The sequence below is a fragment of the Dama dama genome, chromosome 28 (assembly GCF_033118175.1).
Source record: "Dama dama isolate Ldn47 chromosome 28, ASM3311817v1, whole genome shotgun sequence".
Classification (NCBI taxonomy): Eukaryota; Metazoa; Chordata; class Mammalia; order Artiodactyla; family Cervidae; genus Dama; species Dama dama.
The window spans coordinates 59672851-59697989 of NC_083708.1; the positions used below are offsets into that span (position 1 = coordinate 59672851).

Here is a 25139-nt window from a genome sequence, read left to right on the forward strand (position 1 = left end):
CCGGCTTTCTTTTCTCCCACTCACGGGCTTTTCTTTTTTCTCTTCCCCTCAATTCCTTTTACACTCAAGCTGTGTAAGGGGGATTTAAATTCCAGTCCGGAACTCGGAATCGCGCGCCTTGAATGACGGGAGTCGTAGTTTTCGTGACTTCTCCCTAACCGCTTTTCGCGCAGAGTCCTTCCTGCAGTGATAAACTACAACTCCCAGAATGCGTGCTCGGGCTCCCGCCCCCCCGCTGTGCGCACGCGCCCTGAGGCCGCAGGATTTGAATCGGCGGCGTTGTTATTGACGCCATATTGGGGCCGGCGGCGGGTGGAAGAGTCGCACAGTGGACGGGGAAGCGGCTGGACGTGTTTGCTGGAGCTCCTGCCGCCGCCGCAGCCTCTCAATCTCGCCGTATCGACCACCGCTCTCTAACTCTGGAAGCTGCTCGGGCGTCTTAGGAGCCGCGTTCTAGCCTCGCCTCTCACGGGGCCGGTATTGACTTCTGAAGAAGCCGGTCTCCGCGCAGGAGCGCCTCAGGCGCGGCGCAAAGCCCGAACGGACGGCGGGGGCGGCCGGAGCGTCTCCCGGGGGAGCCGCGCCTGAGGCGGCGGAAGAGCCCCCCTGACGCGGCCAGCGTGAGCCGCCGCCACCGCCCCTGCGGCTCTCGCCCCGGCCGGCCCGGGCCACTGCCCCTGCCGCGGAGCCGGCGGCAGCGGCTCTGCTGCCCTCGCCGGCGCTCCGCCGCCCGCCTTTCCGCTGTTGAGCCTGTCGGTTAGGCTCTCCGGGGCCCCGCTCTTCCCCGCTTCCTTCGCCCTCCCTTCCCTGACGCCACCCGAGCCCGGCGCCCCGGCCATGGCCTGCGGAGCCACTCTGAAACGGACTCTGGATTTCGACCCGCTGCTGAGCCCGGCGTCCCCGAAGCGGAGGCGATGTGCGCCATTGTCGGCGCCCACCTCTGCCGCCGCCTCCCCGTCGTCGGCCGCCGCGGCCACCGCCGCTTCCTTCTCGGCCGCCGCCGCCTCGCCGCAGAAGTATCTCCGAATGGAGCCATCTCCCTTCGGCGACGTCTCCTCCCGTCTCACCACAGGTGGGACCCGGTCTTGCGGCCGCCCGGGGGGTGGGGGCGAGGGATGAGGCCGCGGGGCTGGGGGTGCAGGACGGCTCTCCGCCCTCAGCAGAGTCCTCCGCGGCCACATTTCTCCTAAGGAGCTCTTTGAATGTCGGAGACATGATGGGAATGGCCTGATACCGGGGGAGGGGGTCGGGGGTGGGGTGGGGAGGGATGGTGCCTTGCCAGGTATTGTGGGGTTGAGGAAGGTCTTTTTCTTTGGGCCCGAATGACTGGAACCGAGCGTTTCCGTAGTCTGGAGAGCCCCAGCGGAAATGATCAGAGAGAGCGCTACACGGAAATCGAGGCAAACGAGGGGTCACACATTTCACCCGAATCTCGATGGCTGTCTCCCAGAATCGATTGGTTGCACCCTTTGACTCTGGAACTGGGTGGTTTGAGGCCAGGCGGCCGCCCCTCTTCCAGTTCAGACATGGCTGATTTTAGTACGGAAGGGGTGGGGGTGGGGGAGGGATGTCACTGGGGCGAGATCTAGGCCTGTCATTAATCACCCACAAGAACGCCACTTTGGCTGAGTCAAGACCTGTTTCCCTAGCAGGGTCAACAACAAAGAAAATGCTCTTCCCGAGTACTGTAATACGATCACACTATATAGGTCTAGACCTTGAGAAACTTGAACTTTTAATGAAAAGCGAGTTATATTGAAATGCGGGGCTGAGTAGTTGCTTTAGTTAAAAGTGCTTTATTTCTGCCCATGAAAGTATTTTGGAAGGAAAGGGCTAGGCCTTGAAAATAATAAATCAACCCAGGATTCCAAGGGACTTCAGAATATTTTTGCTGTTCATCTTGAAACATTTACTGAAAGTGACTGGGGAGCTACCTCTTGACTGCTTTTGTACTGTGTTTGTGTCCGTTTTTTCCTGTACTTTGAAAATGCTTGTGTGCCCCTGGCGTAGTCTTAAGATAGGCTTATGTGGACTGGTAGTGTAAATGTTTCCTTTGTGCGTGTAGCATGCAAAGGTTTCATGTGTGAGCCTTTGGTGATAATAAGATCTGTAGACAAAGCCTTTTCATAGCTTGATTTACGTATTTATCGTTAGCTTTAAAAAGAAAATCTGTGGGCAATATTTAACTCTACTGGTAACTTGGTTTGGAATTGACATAAGTTTTGTTATTTTTCAGGTCAGACTTTTAAAATAATCTTTTTCCAAATATATGGGGAGATCCTCAAATGCCTAGTTTACCATCTTTTGCTGTTGGAACAGTGTCAAGAATGAGTTCCTGGGGATTAATACTATTTTCAGAGTTTGTCTTTTTAGTGAAAGACTGTCACTGAAAATTGAAATGATACTGTGGAATCTGTACTTAATAAGGCCACTTAAAAATAGCTCTAGCTAGCCAGCAATAAATTTCATTGGAGGGGGGTGAATTAATACAGTGTTAGGTTTGGGAGTTAAAGTATATTGCAGTGCTAAAATAGTCTTGAGCATATAAGGTAAGTCAGCTAGGGGCTATATTTGTCCTCACTTTAAAGGGTATTCAGAAAGAATTGTGATTCTTTGCAGATCTGTTATTTCATTGATGTATTTGAAGCATTCACTAATGCAATTGACTTCACATTTTCTTATATTTCAGTTAAGTGGACCATTACTATTATAATAGTAAAATGACTGGAATTATTGAAATTGTTTAAGCCTGCTGATTCAGATTCACATTTTTCCAAACTATTGGTATGTTTTCTGTTTTTCAAGGTGTTTTTGACATCCGCTGTAAGTTTGATCATATCCTGAATTCTAAAGTCACACACTAACTGATATTTATTGAGTTCTCTGAAAAGTGTTTTTTCTAGCTATTTCAATTAGAGAACAGCAGTTAAAACTGATTAACTTTTGAGTTGCTAACATTTACCTTTTTAACTGTGGTCTTGAAGTGACATTTTTTTTTTTTTGCATGTACTTTAATTTAGCCTTATGTTTACACGGCCGGTTTTGGGCTTGTTCTTGTGTGGTTTTGGTAATGGTGTCATAATGGGAGCTGCAGTGTTGTGCAGGTATCACAGAGCTTCCCAGTTTTCATGTCCTCTAACTTGGAAATAATTTTCCAAGTACCTAATTTTTAAATTCCTATTTTAAAAGTGGTGATTCTTTAAGCTTGTCTAGAGTGAATACCATATATCTTTAGCAGAAATAAGTAGCTAGGATTGGAAATGGAAAGCAACTTACCAAAATGAAATTGACTGGGGCTCTATGGGAGTTCTTTCTTTTCATTTCTGTGGGTTCAAATATAATTTAAACAATTCACAACTAGACTACTGAAGTGCAATTTTTTTCAGAACATGTGTATAATTTATTATGAATTTACTTTTGTTCTCTGGATATATTTATATATAAGTATTTTCTGATACGTTGCTGAAGTCATGTTGTCGCTTCAGGAACTGAGTATCTGTTTTAAGCCCTAGCTTTGGTTTTTTTGGTTGTTAGTCATCCCAGGAAGGTTTGACTTGATGACTGTTATTTAAGTCGATATTTTTCAAACTATTGCAACTTAATAATAGGAAAAAGGAAAGAACTGGCAAATAAAGTTTTATTGGAACACAACCATACTCATTTTTTTTGAAGTATTGTCCATATCCCTTGCCGGCTACAACAGAGGGGTCAAGTAATTGTGACAGAGATTGTATTTTCCCAGAGACCAAATATTTACTGTCTGGTTCTTTTCAGAAAACGTTTGTCCAATCCTCGTTGAGGGTGTTGGCAGTGAGGTTTGTAGTAATCTCAGCATGTGGAAAAAGAAAAGTGCATGATAACTGGAGATGGGGGGTGGTGGGAACCATTTGCTGTGGTTGGAAAAATGAATGCCTCTACTTAGCTTTATTCGTACTCATCCTGGCAAGTTAATTGAGAACTGGTTTCAAAGAGTTCTATCCTTGTTGATTGGTTTTTGAAGCCTCTCAGAATATTATCACTTAGCCAAAAGATTGTCATGACATTCCCTGGAGCAAAAATATTTTAATAAAATCGAAATACATGGGGCTGTCAATCAAATCCAACACATTGTTATTCATAATTGTATAGTGAATGAGTGAGTGGCTGAATGAAGTGATCCTTCTGTGAACTCAACCTATTTGTGAATTTGCTAGACAGGTTTATACACATCATTTGACTTGTTACCATTGCTCTAGTCTGCCTTAGGAATTGAGTTGGATGAAGAGTTAAATTCCTTTGTAAAAGCTCATTGTATTTGCTGGAAACTTGCCATTAAGAATGGAAATTGCAGCTTGTGAATGGGGAAGGGTTTACAGGAACTTAGATTGTTCTGTAGACATTGATGCATGTCTGCAAATGGAGACACCAGCTGGCTTAAATGAAGTATAAATGGTTCTACACAAACAAATGAGATGTCTGTTGGAGGAGGCAACATTTCACTTCAGATGTCATTTATATTGAGCCAGAAGTGTTTTTAATATTTTGTGGTTATTTAGACAGCTGTTAGGTTGCTTCTAGTTTCTCGGTGGATTTGGCAAATAAACTGTTTTTAATGGTCTTTGTACTTTGGACTTTAAACCTGATATTTTATTTAGGACTGCGTATGTAGCTGTGGTTATTTAATAGTCCTATGAATTATGCATTTAAGAATCATGTAAGTTTATAAGCCATTAAAAGCAGAGTGCAGTTGTATTCATTATTAAGCTATTTTGTTTTGGAAGTAGAAAAATGAGAGCCTATCTTGAGCACAGAAGCACATAGTGTAAACGTGTCTAGATCAGAGAGAAGATATGCTGACTCTTTGTTAGGTGAAAATGCTCTGATGTAAAGGAGAACAATAAAATTTCTTCAGTTTTCCTGAATGGCTTTATAGGAAAAAGAATATACTGTGTATTACTCAGGCCTTTTCCTAAGTGTTTAGATAGACAGGAAGACAGTGATAGAAATGCTTTCGTTTTGAAAGGCTGAGAAAGAGGTTATTTGGAAGTGCCCATTTTTGTGTGTTTTTCCTCTTTGAAAAGAAACCTTTGATTATTCTTCCACTAAAAGAAAAATGCATAATGATAGCATAGGTTAAGTTTGGACCACTTGGGTAGTTGGTTCACGAAACAAGAAAATGAACGGTATTGGGTCTTTTCTAGTGCTCATAAGTGAATTGTGTACAAGGTTGAGTCGTGTCTGACTCTTTGTGACTTCATGGACTGTAGCCCACCAGGATCCTCTGTCCATGGAATTTCCCAGGCAAGAATACTGAGGTGGGTTGCTATGCCCTCCTCCAAAGGATCTTCCCTACCCTGGTTTCAAATCTGCATCTCCTGCATTGGCAGGAGGATTCTTTACCACTGAGCCACCTGGGAAGCCCCATAGGTGAATTAACTGGCAACTTACAGTCCTTGCAAGTACTTGGTAGCACCAACAGTTACTACTACTAACCCTGTGCTAGTCCAGAATGTTGTCTGTGCGTATGTGAAACCACAGTGCATTTCTTGACTTTGAGAAGACTGCCTCCTTTCAGAAAAGTATGAACAGTGGAATACTTGTTAAAGCCTATATCAACCTGTCTGGCATCTGCAGATGGTGAAGAGGTCTTCACAAATGATCTTAGTTTAAGAGATGCATCTTCAGTTTTACTACTGAGCATAGGACTTCTAGAACTCAGCAGCTTACCATTGTTTCTCAACTTTCTAAACACACCTGAGAAATATCAGTGGCAGTTTTGTAGCAAAGACTGTTGGTGATCCCCAGGGTTGTCCCCTGGATTTTGAGAGGGTAGGTGGGACTTGTCTAGTTTGAGAATTACCTGCTATACCTTCTCTCTCTTAATGTGTTATACAGAGTTTTAAAATATTTACTGAATGTATTTGTTGAATTAAGGTTTGGGCAGTTTAAGATTATAATTTCACTTCTTCTGGACCAGGTTTTCTTTTTAGACTATTTTGTGACAATAAAGCCACAATATGTGACATATCTTAAAACTGTGATGCAGACAAATGAGTAGTAACAAGAAATTTTGCATTTATTTTAGTTTTAAGACTTGGAATAGTATTTTGAGGCTCTTGAAGTACACCAGAAGTATTCCTTCTTGTTTCTGAATAGTGACGATAAACATGGTGCTGCTGCTGCTAAATCGCTGCAGTCGTTTCGGACTCTCTGTGACCCCATAGACGGCAGCCCACCAGGCTCCCCCGTCCCTGGGAGTCTCCAGGCAAGAGTACTGGAGTAGGTTGCCATTTCCTTCTCCACATGGTTATGTGTATTACAATATTTGAAATAGCCCCATTTACAAGGATTTTGCCAGTTTCAAAGATTTTACATGATTTTTAGGAAAAATAATTTGTAATGTGAAGTTCTGAGCTTTCATTTCTAAAGGAATTGAATGATTTTAAACATTTTTTTTTTTTTTTTTTGATGGGAAGATACCGCAATTATAATTGAGCAGGGAGAGAATCCTTGCAGGTAAATCAAAATTCTAGTGTCAACTTTGATATTTATTTTGAGCCCTTTGATCATAGTTTTGCATTGTGCCAGATTGTATAATCTTTCTTATGATGATAGGTTTTTGGGGGTAGTGGTAGTGGTTTTTATCCTTCCAGCACTAGAAAAAGAGCTCACAATATGCTTGTAGTTTGTCTTAGAGTATAACTGCTTTCTTCCTCTCTTTACAAACTAAGTCATTAATTTTTGTATGTCACATATCATAGATCATCCTGAAGTATAAATGCTTACAACATTTTGGTTGTATTAAAACTATGATTTTTTTTTCAGTAATACAATTTTTGAGTTTGACTGTATTTTTAAATTCTCTGTTCATGTACCTGGATTTTCTTACCTTTATTAAAAAATGTAAGTACTTCCTCTGAAAGTCACTTATTCAAGCTTTTGTGAACCTTTGAGTTTCAGATTCTAGGCTGGTTAGGCAAAGAAAAGACAGTCTCTGGGTACCAACAAGAGCTGCAACTGCTGGTACTTATAAAACTATCTAAACGTGAAGAAAAATACCATAAACTTTATGGTTTATCAAATACTTATTTTAATTCTCTGTGGACAGTTGTCCATATTAGCATTATTTTCACCTTTGACAGGCTGAGCATTGAAATTGGCTTACTGATTACATCACACTTTTACTTCTGAAGCTTATTTATTGACTGTTTCTGAAATTGTTTTAGTCTGTAGTGTCCATTCAGACTTTGGTTTAGTATTTATTTTCATTTCCCTTAATGTTAATTCTTAGAAAACTCCCTTTAAAAATCGAACTAAAGGGAGGAAGTTTGGAGAGATGGACCTAGAAGAGTTGCTTTTCTTTCTTTTCTTTTTTTTAATAAAAAGCATAGCATCATTGAACTGATGTAGCAGTTGAATAGAATGGGGGTAGAATTTGAAAGGTTGTAGAAAGCCAGCTTTTCAAACATTGCTTTACTTGAACTTTGCCTTTTGTTACAGAAGATTGCCTTGTTCCTAATGCTGATGCATAATTCTCTGTAAGAAAAACTTTTCTAAGCGGTATAATTGGTTAAAACTGTAGGAGGTTTTAGGTGATTGTGACAGATGGGGGAACCTGATCCATGGCTCAGGGTGAAATAGTACATTATCAGAGGCTGTTTTTGTACTCAGCATGTGTGGTAATGCTGACCTGTCAGTTTAGAATAATTCCTAACTGTTGAAACACCAGTAAATCATTCTCGTTAGTTACAAATGCCAATCCTCAGAGGAAGCAGTTTAGAGACACTTGAAGCATCCCTTGTATAAATATCTGAATGTAATACAAACATTTCTTATAATTACCCTATTACAGTCAATGATTGTATTTGCAGGGCTCTAAGTAGATGAAAATTATGTGCCAAAAGCTTACTACCTTAACAGTCATAGAGTTTGATATTTCATTGCATGAAGTATTAGTAGTACATGGTGGTGCATCCCTCTATTCTAACAGACATTCTGTTTTTCTGATTGATTTTCACTTTAGGTACTCATGGAATATTGGCTAGGTGTGCTAGTATGATACTGGAGAGGGTAGTAGATGTTAAGAGGTTAGGCCTTGAGATCAGGCTTCAGTTCAGTTCAGTCGCTCAGTCATGTCTGACTCTTTGTGACCCCATGAACTGCAGCAAGCCAGGCCTCCCTGTCCATCACCAACCCCCAGAATTTACTCAAACTCTTGTCCACTGAGTTGGTGATGCCATCCAACCATCTCATCCTTTGTCTCGTCCCCTTCTCCTCCCGCCTTCAATCACTCCCAGCATCAGGGTCTTTTCAGATGAGTCAGTTCTTCACATCAGGTGGCCAAAGTATTGGAGTTTCAGCTTCAGCATCAGTCCTTCCAATGAATGCTCAGGACTGATTTCCTTTAGGATGGACTGGTTGGATTTCCTTCCAGTCCAAGGGACTCAAGAGTCTTCTCCAACACCACAATACAAAAAATCAATTCTTTAGCGCTCAGCTTTCTTTATAGTCCAACTCTCACATCCATACATGACTACTGGAAAAACCACAGCTTTGACTAGATGGACCTTTGTTGGCAAAGTAATGTCTCTGCTTTTTAATATGCTGTCTAGGTTTGTCTAACTTTTTTCCCAAGGAGTGTCTTTTAATTTCATGGCTGCAGTCACCATCTACAGTGATTTTGGAGCCCCCCAAAATAAACTCTCTCACTGATTCCATTGTTTTGCCATCTATTTTCCATGAAGTGATGGAACCAGATGCCGTGATTTTAGTTTTCTGAATATTGAGCTTTAAGCCAACTTCTTCACTCTCCTCTTTCACTTTCATCAAGAGGCTCTTTAGTTCTTCTTAACTTTCTGCCAGAAGTGTGGTGTCATCTGCATATCTGAGGTTATTGATATTTCTCCCGGCTTGATTCCAGTTTGTGCTTCATCCAGCCCAGCGTTTCTCTTGATGTACTCTGCATATAAGTTAAATAAGGCTTGGGTTTGCCTTATTCCAGCTGTATGCCCTTTCAGAAGACATTGCAGTAAAGCCTCATTTTCCTCATCTGTAAAAGTGTGCACTTGATAGTGGTATCTGCCTTCTGGGGATGTCATGAGAGTTAAGAGCATTTCCTGTCCCTGAGTGCTGGAGATAGTTACAGTTGGGCAACCTCAAGTGGGACTTTTTACATTGTCCAGCAGTCCTGCCATTTATTCAGTGAATAACCTTGCCTTTTACTTCTACTTCATGGAAAAAATAGAGGCCATCAAATGGCAGCGTCTTCATTTTCCCAGTACCTACTCTACTAGTGTTTTTGAATATTTTTTTTGTTTTTAGTATCATTGAGGAGGATTAAATGAGATAATTAAAGCCCTTTACATAGTGAGGAAAGGATCCCACTTGTCTCCAGAGGAACCTTATCCTCTGGTTTTTGTCTGTCAACCAGATCTTTGCTTTTGGCTTTAAATAGTGTCAAGCCTCCCATTATAAAGGAAATGAAGCATCTTCATTTTGGCTCCTGCAGTCATCCAGATTCCTCCATTTCAAAACTAGATTCAAAGAGATTGCAGATAGTCTGCTTAAGTCCACGGGGCTCTCAACTTACTCCCAGTATATTTGTACCTCAGATGGCTTTGTCAAGCCAGCGATGACTTCCATGGCACCCGATCAGTCCTCATCTTGTTTGACCTTATTTACACTGCTGACACTCCCTTCTTTTTGAAATATCTTGTGTATTTTAATCTTCTGTGACAGCACTGTTTTCTTCCACTCCTCCAGCTGTTCTTTTTGTGTTCATCTGGCCATGAGTTCTTTAGTTTCTAGGTTCATTCAGTTCTACTTCTGGCTGGCTTAATAGCTCCTTTAAGTGATCACACATGCATGCATGCTCCTGACTTCCATTTCCACCTACAGGTGACTTTCTAATTTAAATCTTTAGTTCAGGTTCAGCCATGGGAAGTTTAGACTTTGTACTGTCATACCTTCCCAGAAGCCTTTCTTCCTCCCACAAGTCAGAATTTTCATGAAATCTTTTAATTTTTTAAGTATTCACAGTTAAGTTACAGAATACATGGGTTAAACAAAGATGTCTGTAGGTTTCCAATCAGTGTCTTCTGGTGTGAAGTATATATATATATATACACCATATATATACATGTATATATGTATATACCAAAGTGTATGTATGTATATATATATATATAGCAGAAATAAAAAAGCAAATGTGTTTATTCACTATCAGTCACATAATGAACATGTTGATTATGTTAATGTCATGTGATGAATCTCCTTAAGTAGGACCGGTCAAGTTTAAATTGTTTTACAGAGTTATTTTCCTGGTCGGGAAGGATATGTGTTAGAATTACAAAAGCCATCCAGGTGAGAGTGGCAAAATAAATGAGATCATCCTTAACGTTTTTGTGCTTGTAATAATCTCAGCTGCTACTGCTTTCCTTGTCTTCCTCTCCATTTCCTGGCATGTCCAATAGTACATAAACCAGCCACTTTTCTTTTTAATTGCCACAGTAAGACTTATTTTAAGCAGAGGATAGAAACTTAGATGTCCACAGTTCCAGGCAAGTAATGAGTGAAATAAACAAGATGGGGACTTGTGAATTCCAGTCTTGCTCCTGACCTGCTGCATCACCTGGAAACTCATTGGAAAATGCTTAGCCCAGGCTCCTTCCTTTATAGGGTTCATTTTAACAGAATCCCTAGGTGATTTGTGTGTGCGTTAAAGTTTTAGAAGCACTTGAGAACTTATACCCAAAAGGCAGCAGCCACTCTTGAGCTGAACTTTGCCACATAGTCCAGTACCCACCCTCAACCACTGCTTCCCCATCAGCAGTAGCCAGAAATCTGATCATTCAACTTTTGAATGATGGCCACATTGTTTTGAAAAAAGTTCAGGCCAGACATGTCTTTGGACTCCATTTAATTCATGAATCATCACTTTGCAACCTCTGGTTTCCAGATATGCTGTATCTCTATTTATGTGTGTGTGTGTTTTGGGGGCCCTAATAAGTTGTTATGAGAAACAGGTTAGTTTAGCTTGCTTGTGTTGCCCTATAGTCCTCCTCAAGGAGTCTGCTCTTTCTCCTTCCAGACCTTATCTGGTTTTGATGGCCCATGGTTATTTGAAATAGAAGCTGAAATTTGGCACTAAATGTTTTCCAAAGCTTGCATATTTGGTTTTGGATAGTTCAGTTTCTTCTTTCTTTTCACCATCTATTTCTTTCATTTTTTGTTATTACTCTTTTTCTAGCTTGTAAGCTACTTGAGAAGATATTTGCAGACAGTAAAGAAGTAAACAACAAAAGCAGCATGGTTAGCACACGGAATCTAATGCAACATAAATAGAGATATGAAGCGTCGTGTGTATCGGGGAGGCACCACCTGCTGACTGAGCCTGGCTTGGACCTTGCCTTAGTGCCTCTCACTGCGCAGTTACCTTGTAATTTACACTTAGACCTGAGGAATTAATCAACTGAGCCATTTACTTCAAATAAGTAACTATTGTATAGTACCAGTGAAGTGATAGAACTTGACCTGTACTAATTATAGTTATTCTTCTTCTTGCAGGGGATAAATGAATGACTCTAATGCAGTGAAATGTAAATTTAGAATCTGAGTCAGTTGCCTTTAAAATACTGTAGCCAGTACCCTGGTGTTATATAAATATATGCAGCCATATTAATGTTTATTAGGATTTGTGGTAATCCAAATAAAAGTTAAAACTGTAGATATACCTTGACAGTCTTGTGTTAAAATTTGGTTCCAGGTTCCTTTTAACATAGCAGTAATTGTAAAGTAAATTTAAAATGGCATCAGCTCATTTTTTTAAATTGGATAACTCTTGACTGGATAAGAATATTATCCTTAAGCTTCCCTCAAAGGAGTCAGTAAGAACTATTCTAGTTTCTGATGAGATGATCAAGGAGAATAGTTGAAATTACAAAGAAGGCCTCCATGGCAACTCTGAATTGTCTACTTGATAAAATACAGACACGGCAGTGTCTGTAGTTCGGAGCTCTAGGTTTGGTCTGTTCTTTTATTTGGAACAGTTTCAGTTTTAGGTCTTAATAGCTACTGCAGGTTTTCTGTACTTAATTGTGTACAGTTTTTCCATTTCATTTGTGTTCCTCCCTAGAACTGACAGGCTTTCAAGATTTATTTCATTTTTAATCCCATTGTTTGAGTTAATCTGTTTAGATGAAGTTTTAGCTTGTTTGTTTTCAAAGATACTCCATAGAGAAATTAGCATGTAAGGTGATAATAAACTGGTCTTTCATACCTGAAGTTGAAACTGTTAATGTTTGATCTAGTAATTATGTCAGTAGAAAAACAGGAAGTCCATACAGGTCTGGAGCAAAAATTTATTTTCACATACCACCAGTTTTTAGACATCTTATGGTATGGACTCTACTCTAGAAAGATATTTGATGATGACCCTGCACCCCCACCCCCCCATTTTGTGATTCTCCTTTAAACACATTTCTGATTGCTTCTAATTCCATTTTCCATTTGCTCTCAGTCTCATCTTGATACTATTTCTTTTACCATCATCAGCAGCTTTTTTTTTTTTTTTTAAATCCCTGCCTTCTCCTGTTTATATTGTTCACCTTGTTCATTGTGTCCAGGGTTTTTAAAGCAGTCATTGGCAACTGAGATGAGTAAACAGGCTTTATTGTCTCAGGCCAGGCCTTTTCTTTTCACATTTACCTAGGTTTTTTGCTTATATATATATATATATATTTTTTTTTTTTTTTCCTTTCAGAAATTCCAAAGGAATAGGCTCACTGATAATCTGCTTATTACAGAGAATTTATTTAGCAACTTCAGTGATATTTACTAGATTTGGGAATGAAAATGCCCTTAGTCATAAATCTGCTAATACTGACTTTCACTTAACCTAGTAAGTGCAAAAAGTCTTAATATTTTACAGTTAACCTTTGAACAGTGTGGGCTTGAACTGACAGATCCATTTATGTGGATTTTTTTTCACTAGTAAATAAAATAGTAAATACATGATCCAAAGGTGGTTAAATCCAAGGATGTGGAACCCTGCTGATGTGGAGGAACCATACCCTTGGATACAGGATAGAACTACAAGTTACATGGACTTTCAACAGCAGGAATTCTGCACCCTAAAAATCCCCATGTTGTTCAAGAGTTAGGTATATGTAGTTTTAAGGATTTTGAAAAGGGATATACCACAACCATTTGAGTGTAGATTGTCGTGAAAATACATATTTTGGTCTGTGGCTTGCTGCAAATTTAATGTATGCTTCACGAACGAAATATAAAGTCTGCATGATTAAAACTGGAATGTGCAACTGATGTTAGTGAAGCTTCACTTGACTTTCTTTAATGGACTAGTAAATTTGTTGGCAACACAGTGTCAGATGTTACATGTACTTGGAATAGAATGTCATTTTAGTTCCATAAGAGATGGCTAGATTTTAGTTTAAGATTAGTGAATATAGGTACTTTGTTGATGCATGTAAGGCCTTTATCCCGCTGGTATGGAAGCAACTTAAGTTGACCAGATATGTAAATTGAACTTGTGAATTCTGGAATACTGAATGTTGTGAGATTTCTTGGTTATCGGCTTCAAAACTGCATAGACCTCTGAGCCTATATATATTGAACTTGAGGCTTGTATTACTGGTTGTTACTTTGTTGTTCAGTCACTCAGTGGTGTCAGACTCTTTGTAACTCCATGGAGTGCAGCACACCAGGTTTCCCTGTCCTTCACCATCTGCCAGAGTTTGCTCAAACTCATATGCTTTAAGTCGGTGATGCCATCTAACCATCTCAGCCTCTGTCACCCTCTTCTTCAGCCCTCAATCTTTCCTAGCTTCAGGGTCTTTTCCAATGAGTCAGCTCTTCGCATCAGATGGCCAAAATATTGGAACTTCAGCTTCAGCATCGGTCCTTCCAATGAATATTCAGGGTTATTTAGGAAAAACATATACTTCTGCTTTATTGATTATGCCAAAGCCTTTGACTGTGTGGATCACAACAAACTGTGGAAAATTCTGAAAAAGATGGGAATGCCAGACCGCCTGACCTGCCTCCTGAGAAATCTGGTCAGGAAGCAACAGTTAGAACTGGACATGGAACAACAGACTGGTTACAAATTGGGAAAGGAGTATGTCAAGGCTGTATATTTATAATATTTATAAATAAGCAGCTGTCATGCTGCTTATTTAACTTATATGCAGAGTACATCATGAGAAACACTGGGCTGGGTGAAGCACAAGCTGGAATCAAGATTGCCGGGAGAAATATCAATAACCTCATATGCAGATGACATCACCCTTATGACAGAGAGTGAAGAGGAACTAAAAAGCCTCTTGATGAAAGTGAAAGAGGAGAGTGAAAAAGTTGGCTTAAAGGTCAACATTTCAGAAAAGTAAGATAAGATCATGGCATCTGGTCCCATCACTTCATGGAAAATAGATGGGAAAACAGTGACAGACTTTATATTCTTGGGCTCCAAAATCACTGCAGATGGTGACTGCAGCCATGAAATTAAAAAGACGCTTGCTCCTTGGGAAAAAAGACGAACCTAGACAGCATATTAAAAAGCAGAGACATTACTTTGCCAACAAAGGTCTGTCTAGTCAAAGCTTTGGTTTTTCCATTAGTCATGTATGGATGTGAGAGTTGGACTATAAAGAAAGCTGAGTGCCAAAGAATTGATGCTTTTGAACTGTGCTGTTGGAGAAAACTCTTGAGAGTCCCTTGGACAGCAAGGAGATCCAACTAGTCCATCCTAAAGGAAGCTAGTCCTGAATATTCATTGGAAGGACTCATGCTGAAGCTGAAGCTCCAATACTTTGGCCACCTGGTGCAAAGTACTGACTCATTTGAAAAGACCCTGATGCTGGCAGTGATTGAAGGCAGGAGGAGAAGGGGACGACAAAGTATGAGATGGTTGGATAGCATCACCAACTCAATGGACATGAGTTTGAATAAGCTCTGGGAGTTGGTGATGGACAGGGAAGCCTGGGTGCTGCAGTCCATGGGGTCGCAAAGAGTCAGATACGACTGAGCGACTGAACTGAAATTGGACCATTCACTAACACTGTTGATCACGTGTTACCAGTATTAGAACATCTTAAGAGCACCGTGAGGCTTGGATGACATAGTTCTATCATAATAAGTATAAAAAGCAGTGCTGCAGCATTCAGAATTCTCCAGCTCTGACAAGTGTTGACAAAGATGTGGAGCACCTGGAACTCACATTACTGGTTGGAATGCAAAACATTCAGCCACTCTGGAGAATGGTTTGGCAGTTTCTTAGCCATATAATCAGTCCATCCAGTTCCACTCCTAGGTATTTACTTAAGAGAAATAAAAATTTGTGCACCTATGGGCTTGTACTTGAATATTCATAATAGCCCCCAGTTGGAAACAGTCCAAATGTCCACCAGAAGAAGAATGGATAAGGTGTGATGTATACCATTTATACACAGTGGAATACTAATTAACAAAAAGGGATTGCTGGTTGATGTAACATCATGTATGAATCTCAAAACCATTTTGCTGGGTGAAAGAAGACAAACATCTACTCTTTATGAGTTTCAGAAAACAAAACTGACAGCAGAGAAAGTGGCGGCGGTCAAGGTGGTGAAGGAGAGAGCAGTCGGGCTGATAAAGTTCTCTTCTGTGGTTGTGGCGGTTCCAGAACTACATGCACTTGTCAGGACTCATCAAATTGTACATTTAAATTGGTGAACTCATTTGTAAATTATGCCTTACAGTTCCTGAATAATATCTCTTAAATATTAGATGGTATGGAGATGTATAAAGCTAAAGTTTTAAAAGTTTTACCATACCATATCTTTCTTCTTAGGCTAGAACTTGTTCAAGACTTCCAAATGAACAAGTTGTTACAGCTCTTCTTTTGGTACATTTTGGTTGTGCTTTGGGTGATTTTTTTGTGAAGCAAAAGGAAGAATAAGTAATCTTGAGAACAGTTGTGTCACCACACTGATCAAAGAATAAGTCACACAAAAGAAGTTAAGGCCAAATTATATTGTGCTATTACATTTGAAGTCTTTGTGAGTAAACTTTGAATGCTTTGAATGGCACTTTTGATCAGCATGATGGTAACGGAAAATAAAATGATAAATGAGTGAAGCTTGCTATGAGATCGAAACATCATTACTTTAGAAACCTATTAAAGAATTTTGCTACTGAAAGAGTTTTTTTTTTTTTTTTTTTTTAAAAAAAAAGGATGTGTGCCTGACCTGGTTGGTACAGGATGTTGCACTGGTTTTATTGGACCCCTCTGTGAATCTTAGGAAGCCTGTTTCTCTCATGGTGCTTAGCTGTTCAGTAGACAGCTATTTTATTTCACATTGGTAACTTTGTTTTAAATTAAAATTTCACAAAACAGAAAAAGAGACACAGATGTACAGAACAGACTTTTGGACTCTGTGGGAGAAGGCGAGGGTGGGATGTTTTGAGAGAACAGCATCGAAACATGTATATTATCTAGGGTGAAACAGATCACCAGCCCAGGTTGGAGGCATGAGACAAGTGCTCAGGGCTGGTGCACTGGGAAGACCCAGAGGGATGGGGTGGGGAGGGAGGTGGGAGGGGGAATTGGGATGGGGAATACATGTAAATCCATGGCTGATTCATGTCAATGTATGGCAAAAACCACTACAATATTGTAATTAGTCTCCAACTAATAAAAATAAATGGAAAAAATAATTAAAAAAAATAAAAATAAATGTTACAATTTCACATAAAGGGAAAAGGACTGAAAATGACTGTTTAATATAAGCACATGTTAAAACATTTTGAGAAATGTTCAATACATTCAAACAACCATCCTGAGGTTAGTCATTCCAGTGTGTGATTTTTGTATTCATGTATGTTTAAAACAGATTTGTTTATGCACAGAATTTTACATAAGTGGAATCATCACTAGATGTCTTTAGCAAGATTATTTTTTATTTTATTTGCAAGACTTTATTTTTTAATTGCTTTCTAGTGATAGTAATGAAACTGGCAGAATCTAAATGCTTAAGGGACTGATTGATAGGACCCCTCACAGTCTTGCAAAAGCTTTAAAAGTTCTTACTGGGGAAATAAACTGAGAAAAGAGGTATGAAATTTAACTGTATACCTAACAAAAACTTATAGTATTAAATTTTTCAAAAAGGATTGTCTTCATTTTATATAAATCTTTAGCCTTCAGTTGCATTTCAGTTCATTTTTAAATTGCATCATCTTAGAATGGTGTGGAATTACACTCCATTATATTTACAAAACATTTTATTGCCTGTTACTTTTGTTTACTTTTGCTTTGGATTGGGATTAACAAGCTTCCTGGGATGTAGTTTCCCATGGATATCCTATGAATTTAAGAACTCTGGTGGTGGTAAGAAAATCTGTTTGGAGGGGAGTGGGACTCTCAGGGAGGGATTTTCTGAAGAGGCTGGCTAACTGTCACTATTTTGAATTAGAAGTCTTCTAAAACTTATCCCACTGGCCTAAAGGATATGCTTCTTATTTTTCATTCCTCATTTGATGGTTGTGGTTCAAGAGGATGGCACTGCAGTGTAGTGGTTTTTAATGCATATCTGTGGTGTACCAATCAGTTTACATGGGTTTTTACCCCAGAGATATAGGACAGAACTTTGCTGCTAAGGTTGTGATATTCATCAGTTCTGTTGAGCTTAATAATAAAATAATGATAATAATAATAAGCCATGGCTGCTTAATGTATCACATCAACTGTGTCATCTTGCTGACCTACTGCTGTCACCTCTCACTCTTGTGTACCTGTATTTTACATACTTCTTCCTGCTTCTAATTATTTATGGTCTTGGAAAAGCCTGTTTAATAGTTCTCTGTGTGGTGAATAAATGACCTTGAGTCTGGTACTCTTAGAATCTGAGTGAAATACATGTTTCAGTTCAGACTCCCTTATCTTTACCATTGAATGGAAAGCTTATTATTTTTTTTTTTTTAAACTAATGAGTGCTCAGAAAGAATGGTATTTTGAAACAGCTGGATTCCAGGTGGTCTGTATGTGCTATTTCTGAATGAGTGTCCCCATTATGCTGAAATGAATTCCTCCCAAAATACAAGTTTTCTAGATATTTGAAGAGACTATTTTCAGTAGAACCCAACCTATTTTTTTAACCTGAAAGTGTTTATCTTGCCAAATTTTGGCTTCTTTTCTTTTAGAACAAATTCTGTACAACATAAAACAGGAGTATAAGCGCATGCAAAAGAGAAGACATTTAGAAACCAGCTTCCAGCAGACAGACCCATGTTGCGCTTCCGATGCCCAGCCACACGCGTTTCTCCTCAGTGGGCCCGCTTCACCAGGTAATGAGACAACTGACGAGTGAAAGGAGATGTTACTTACTATGGGGAAGAGGAAGACAGATTGCCTTTAGTCATAAAGCTGCTATTTCTCCTTGATTTTTGACAAAACATTCATATAGGCAACTCATGATCTCTTAAAGATATGGTACAAAAAAGGTAATAGCCACTTGGATTCCCATGACTTAAAGTCAGCTATCCATCCCCTAAGTGGACTCCTCCATAAATGCCATGATTCATAGCATCTATTAAAGAGGAAAAAAAGAAATACAGCCATATGCTTCTCTGTCAGGTATAGATGTACCTTGCCGTGACTAAATACTGCATTTTACGGATTTCCCATAATTATTTAATAATGATAGACTTGAAATTTCTCCTATATACCGTATTTACAAAAATGTCCCTGAACATACACCCTCACACACACTTGTCTTTTAGGATAATGCCTAAAGGTTGATTATTTTGATCCTACATCTTTTTTTACCTACCTTTTATTGGAGAGGATAGTTTGCAAATACACTTCTTAAAATTTAAGATGTAAAACTGAGGGGTATTTGAAGTGAAGGGGATCAGTCAGTTCAGTTGCTCAGTCAAACTCTTTGCAATCCCATGGGCTGTGGCACACCAGGCTTCCCTGTCCATCACCGACTCCTGGAGCTTGCTCAAACTCATGTCCATCGAGTCGGTGATGCCATCCAGCCATCTCATCCTCTGTCGTCCCCTTCTGCCTTCAGTCTTTCCCGGCATCACGGTCTTTTCCAGTGAGTCAGTTCTTCGCATCAGGTGGCCAAAGTGTTGGGAGTTCCAGCTTCAGCAGCAATCTTTTCCAGTGACTATTGAGGACTGATTTCCTTTAGGATTGACTGGTTTGATCTCCTTTTCTGTCCAAGGGACTCTCACGTGAAGGAGATAAGTTGGTGAAATTTGGTAAGGGGAGGTGAGGTTAGATACAGGCTTGTATCAGTGGGAAAGCAAGCTCCTCTATTTGTCAGTTTACTTCTTATAAAAGCAATTAACTGGCAGCCTCAGCAAAGCTGAGATTCTGAAAGTAAATAAAGATAGCCTTAGTTTGGTAGCTGTGGACTAAAGCTGGTGTGCTTTATTCTTGTGTATCAGTACACAAGAATTGTGGTGTTCTGTTAACAGCTGACGCTGGACACAAGACAGACATACTTATTAGTTAACTGGTCCCAGCCATCAAGTAAATAAAGAGCAAGTATAAAGAGGGATTGGGGCAGATAAACAGGACAAACAGTTGGTAGCACATCTGTGTATTTGTGTTTATAGAATACCTGCAGCAGTGTTATCATGGGTGACTGTCATAACTGAGTTCTAAAAAAGATTAATTTCAGATGTTCTTCAAGAAAAGAGGAATGATGTTTTTGGAAAATAAAAGTACTCTAAGTAAATACTTCAAGAGGAATGCATTCTGAAAAATCTATCACTATCTAAGTGGCTGCTACATTAATAGTCTTTAAGGATGCTGAACTGTAAAATTTAATGCTGAGTATTAGGAATATATTCTCAGTATTTATTTTTACAAAGTCTCTCCTAGCTAATTAAAAGCATTTACTTTGTTTGTATTTTGTTATTCTGTCAACTCACCTTCACACTTTCCCCCCTTATATTTGATGGCATACATCTTGCTGTGTCTTTCCAAAGTTGTAAGCTGATAGGATTAAACCTGATTTAAGACTAGGGAAACACTGCTAAAGACTGATGGGAAATGCTTTTATATGGGCACTGAAAACACTCACATGAAACCACCTCAGTTAGATGACGCTTTTCTATGGTGGCTCTAAATCTGATGTGGTTTTTGTTCACTTTGTACATAGGGACTTCATCGGGAACATCCTCACCATTAAAAAAAGAACAGCCCTTATTCACTCTACGGCAGGTTGGGATGATCTGTGAACGTTTATTGAAAGAACGTGAAGAGAAAGTTCGAGAAGAATATGAAGAAATATTGAACACAAAACTTGCAGGTACGAGATGTTTTAGAGTCTTTCCAGAAACTCATCCAAAGAAATTCTTTCTTACATACATTTTACACATCAGTTAAATTACCCCTTGTATATACTGGTAGGAGTATTCTCTAAGAACCAGAGAATTTCAGTTCAGGAAAGGAAATGAACTTGGCTATAGCCATGGCCCTCCTTAGTGACTTTAAGCAATAGTACTTGTTAGCCATGTAGATGAGCAGCAGTATTAGGAAACTAGATATTTCTTTTGGTAATACCCTATGCTTTCGCTGTTTCCAGAGAAGCCTGGCGGGCTACAGTTTGCTTGTGGGTTTTTTTTTTTTTAAAACTCTTGGTTGTTTTTTGTATTTCTAGGTTCTGCTTCTATCTTTTTTTATTTTACTTATCCCGATTTTGAACTTTTTATCTTGTATTGGGGTATTAGCTGATTAACAATGTTTGAGGTAGTTTCAGGTATTGTTAAGATTCCAGATATATATGACACGTCATAGATAATTTCTCCCTCTCTGACTTCACTCAGTGTGACACTGTCTAGGTCCATCCAGGTTGCTGCAGATGACACTGCTTCGCTCTTATTAATGGTTCATAATGCTCCATGTTGTATACATAGACCACACCTTCTGTATCCAGGCCTCTGTCAGTGGACATTCAGGGGGCTTCCATGTTTGTAAATGGTGCTGCAATGAACATTGGCCTGCATGTATCCTTTCGGATCACGTTTTTCTCCAGATACATGCCCGTGAGTGGGATTGCAGGGTCATATGGTAGCTCTATTTTTACTCTTAAGAAACCTCCAAACTGTTCTCCATAGTGGCTGTACCAATTTACATTCCACCCACAGCGTAGGAGGGTTCTTTTCTCTCCACACCTTCTAGCATTTGTTTGTGGATTTTTTGATAATAGCCATTCTGACCACTGTGAGGTGATGTAGTTTTGATTTGCATTTCTGTAAAAATAGCGATGTTGACATCTTTTCGTGTGCATATTGGTCATCTGTATGTCCTCTTTGGAGAAATGTCTGTTCAGGTCTTCTGCTCATTTTGAGTGGGTTGTCTGTTTTGATGCTATTGTCATAAGCTGCTTGTAAATTTTGGAGACTAATTCTTTATCGGTCACATTGTTCGCAGAGGTTTTTGACTTTGTACCTTTCATGATAATTTTGCATCAGTCTGAACACTTGAAATTTAACTGGCACCGCGTACATAATTTTATTACAGTATCAATCTGCTGCATTCTTTTAATTATCCAGAAAATTTTTTTCCATAAAATGTGATAATTTGAATGTAGTAAATAAAATATGTACACCAACATAATCAGACTTTCCCCCTTGATTTTTAAGCCCCAGATTTAATGGATATTGATATTGTAAACTTCACGATTAGGGAGTTAAAGTGCTAATATAGGTGAGAGAATTTGTTAGTTATATAACATCTTTTTCTGTGGCATCTAATTAAGTTACAGGTGGATATTTGGATTAATTACATATTTTACTGTGCTTTTTTGTCCTGTTTCCTCTCATTGTAGTACATTACCATTCACAGACCACTTATAATAATTTTCAGAGGAAAAATATCTTTATTTTTAATAAGTAAAGAAATAAGCCCCACCCAGCTTATACATGAGGTTATGTGATTTGAGCTGATGTGGGTTTCCTAAGCTCCATGCTCTTTCCATTTGATAAGCTATTATTACTGAGGTTGTATGTTTAAGTGCCAACTTAGAATTGTTTCACTATATGTATTGGACTTCTGAGTTTCTCTGGCCTTGATATATTAAGAGGGCATTTTTACAAATCATGCAGTTGACATTTACCTTTATTTATAGAACAATATGATGCATTTGTGAAGTTTACACATGATCAGATAATGCGACGATATGGAGAACAGCCTGCTAGTTGTAAGTATTTCTATCTTTGAACCAAATACAAGACAATCTTATGGAGATGTTTGTTGTAATTCATTATAATTATCTTCATACACAAGAGAACCTAACAATATCAAGGAGGAAAAGTTTGGAGGAAATAGGCAGTAAAGTTTTATTCGGGCTTACTACTTCTGCTTGCTTAAATACCTGGGGCGGTGTATCAGGGGCGAAGCTTGGCGGGCGTTTAAGTTCTGACTGAACTTTCATTTTCCTTTTCTCTCCCTTTAGATGTGTCATGAATCACGTTTTCTGCATTTATGGGCTGCCTTGTTCCTTGTTGAGTTGTTGCAAGAGGTCCCAATTACGACATGCAGCAATGCCGATACCCCTCTGTGAATACAGGTTATTTCAAGCTTTCGTCAGTGGCAACCACTCTTAGGCAGCAACCGGATTTGGAAATTTCCTTGATGTCAGTACCACCCGGATGTGGACCTTTACTACCTGTGTTAATGCCAGTGGCCTCATTTGCTGTATCATTACAATTTGGCTTCTATTAATATGTTTGGCAAGGATTAAAGCTGGTATTCTAAGAACATGCCCTTCACTGGTTGTGTAAATAAAACTGTAGAAAGACACTTCAGATGAAGTTAGTGTGATTTTAATTGTGCACTACAACCAAGCTATAACCAGTTATTAATAATTTAGAATGTAATCCCAGGACATTATTAAGCAAATAGCCTACAGTGCTTCCTATGAACTAGTGAAGGAGGAGGGCATTTCTGTATTCCAGGACTTCTTTGGGTTTCAAATGGGTTTATATGATTTCCCTGTTGGGATTTTTTTTTTTTTTTTTTTTTGGTAGTTTTTATTTATTCTATCAGTCTTTTTAATGAATGTTTATAGCTGCATCCCCCCCCCCCCCCCCAGTGTATCATTGTTTTACTGCCCTTGTAGTACTGGAATTTAGTTGGAAGAATAAATCATTTACTTCTAATCTGCTTGTTTTTAATGTACAGATGGGTAGTATTTGAATAAAGCCAGTGTTTTAAATGTAAGCATTTTCCAGGAATCAATTTTCTGATAAGATTTCAAAATCATTGTTTTCATAAACTGAGTTCTGATTCCAAATTTTCTCTCTTCTCATTGCATGATAGAAGGTTAGTTTTAACGACTGTAGACTTTGAAGGAAAATATATGAAAGCATCATTCAATACATCTAATTTCCATTCAATACATGCTTTCCGGACACAGTTTTCCTATAATGAATTGACCAAAAAGTGCTTCAGTGAATTCTTCTAAATTCTATTAATGTATTTCTACTAATCAAGTCATAAATATACTGAGATATGTTTATAATTGACCTAATTAGTGGAAGACAAAAAGGATTTTTTTCCTTTTTTAACTTTAGTAATTGTATTTCACCAAAATTATATTCTTTGTCTAAAACAAGGCCAAAAAGTGGTATAGGGCCTTGGCAAGACCCTCAGGTAACGCATATGCCCGTGAAGTGCTTTAGAAACACTGATGTAGCACAGAGTGGCTGTAAGTGAGGTGGATAAGCCTACCTGGTCTGAATGGGCTGACGGACAGTCAGGGCCAGACTTGTCTTTGTGGTGGGGAGACGACCGCATGTAGGGTGTTGAGCAGCATGTCTGGCCTCTGCCACTAGATGCCGGTAACGCCCTCCCCCAATCTCGACAACCAAACACTGCCTCCAGACCCAAACGTCAGGCCAGGGGACGAAAACGGTCCCCGGCTGGAAGCCGCCGGTCTAGTGGGACAGCGTTTTAGAATGCAAGGGTGAGTAAAAATACAGAGGAGTGAGGATAGAATGTAAGTAGGCTTTCTCTCTTCTTCACTCCAAAATGAACATTCTTTTTACACAACCACGTAACTTTTAATGCAGATTTTAAGTTTATAAAAGAGCTGGTCTTTGTTTTAGAGGATATGCTGTAAGGAAAACTGGTGCTGGCAGTCTGAATGGGGCCTCAAACATTTTAATTCTGGATTCAACTTTGATCAAGAACAAAATTTCCCCACGGCCAAATTTCTGCTTATCCACCTTACCCCAAAATTCTGTCTTATGGGCTGCTTCATGATTTTAACTGATTGAGTGTGTGAGGTAATTTCAGAAAATGAAAAATGTGGGAAACTTTTGGATTTATTCACAGTTAAGATGTAGATGGACCCTCTAGGTGGTGATTAGTACAGATACAAGCTGCACTTTAGTTCCCAAACAGCCCTGAAATTGCTTCCAGTAAGGACAGAATTTAGGTCCAACAGTCATCTTATTCTTTAAAGGCGGTGCTGGCATTGTGCTGTACTGAGTCACTGTGATGTAACCAGGGTAAATCACCGGACATGATTCTCTGTAGGAAAAACGGGCACAGGCAATGTGGAAAAATGTAGTAAGTTTAAAAATATCAGTGCTATCTTTGGCCTATGGCAAGAACTTACATCCTCAAGAAAATGGTTGCCAAGTGAGACATTTCTTGCATCCGCAAGGTTAACTGGCGCCCTTTGCAGGTTCTACCCCCAGAGACTGCTTTAGAAGACGGAGGGGAGGTGAAGACTTGAAATCTGACATGTTCCCCAGCTGATCCAAGGTTGGAAATGGTTGTATCTGCTTTTTTGGGTTACTCCCCTACTTCAGAATTACACAGTGACTGGTGTTAATAGGTGAATATCCTGCTAAAGCACCTGAGGAGCCTGTCCCTGTCTCCTCATAGATGGGGGGCTCCAGCAGTTACCTGCTCCCACCTTGGCCCCAGCTGGGGAGCATTAGCTCATTCAAAGGCAGGGCCAACAGTCCTCTCTCCTGCACCCATTTTCCTTCCATATGTAATTCTCATAAACATAAAGAACTTAACAAAAGACTAAGTCTTTTGATCCTATAATCCCTCTCTAGGTTATTAACTATTTTTGTGTTCTATAATCTTCAAAGCAAAACTCAGGAGAATTTTCTAAACTTCCATT

At 39.5% G+C, this 25139-nt stretch overlaps 1 protein-coding gene across 1 annotated transcript; it reads left to right on the plus strand.

Annotated features, from left to right (window-relative positions):
• The first annotated feature begins 289 nt into the window (after nucleotides 1-289).
• Nucleotides 290-23218, plus strand: AKIRIN2 (akirin 2). The gene is made up of 5 exons (XM_061131915.1): nucleotides 290-1072; nucleotides 18178-18321; nucleotides 20154-20303; nucleotides 22125-22196; nucleotides 22452-23218. Exons 1-5 carry the CDS (start codon nucleotides 838-840, stop codon nucleotides 22460-22462), a joined length of 612 nt encoding a protein of 203 aa, XP_060987898.1. The 5' UTR covers nucleotides 290-837; the 3' UTR covers nucleotides 22463-23218.
• The last annotated feature ends 1921 nt before the right edge of the window (nucleotides 23219-25139 follow it).

Bases quoted from the DNA above. Each gene is read 5' to 3' on its own strand.
- AKIRIN2 (XM_061131915.1), top strand. From the start codon at position 838: ATGGCCTGCGGAGCCACTCTGAAACGGACTCTGGATTTCGACCCGCTG. The intron at 18,322-20,153 runs GTAATGAGACAA...CTTTGTACATAG, and splicing joins CAGTGGGCCCGCTTCACCAG to GGACTTCATCGGGAACATCC. The intron at 20,304-22,124 runs GTACGAGATGTT...CTTTATTTATAG, and splicing joins ATTGAACACAAAACTTGCAG to AACAATATGATGCATTTGTG.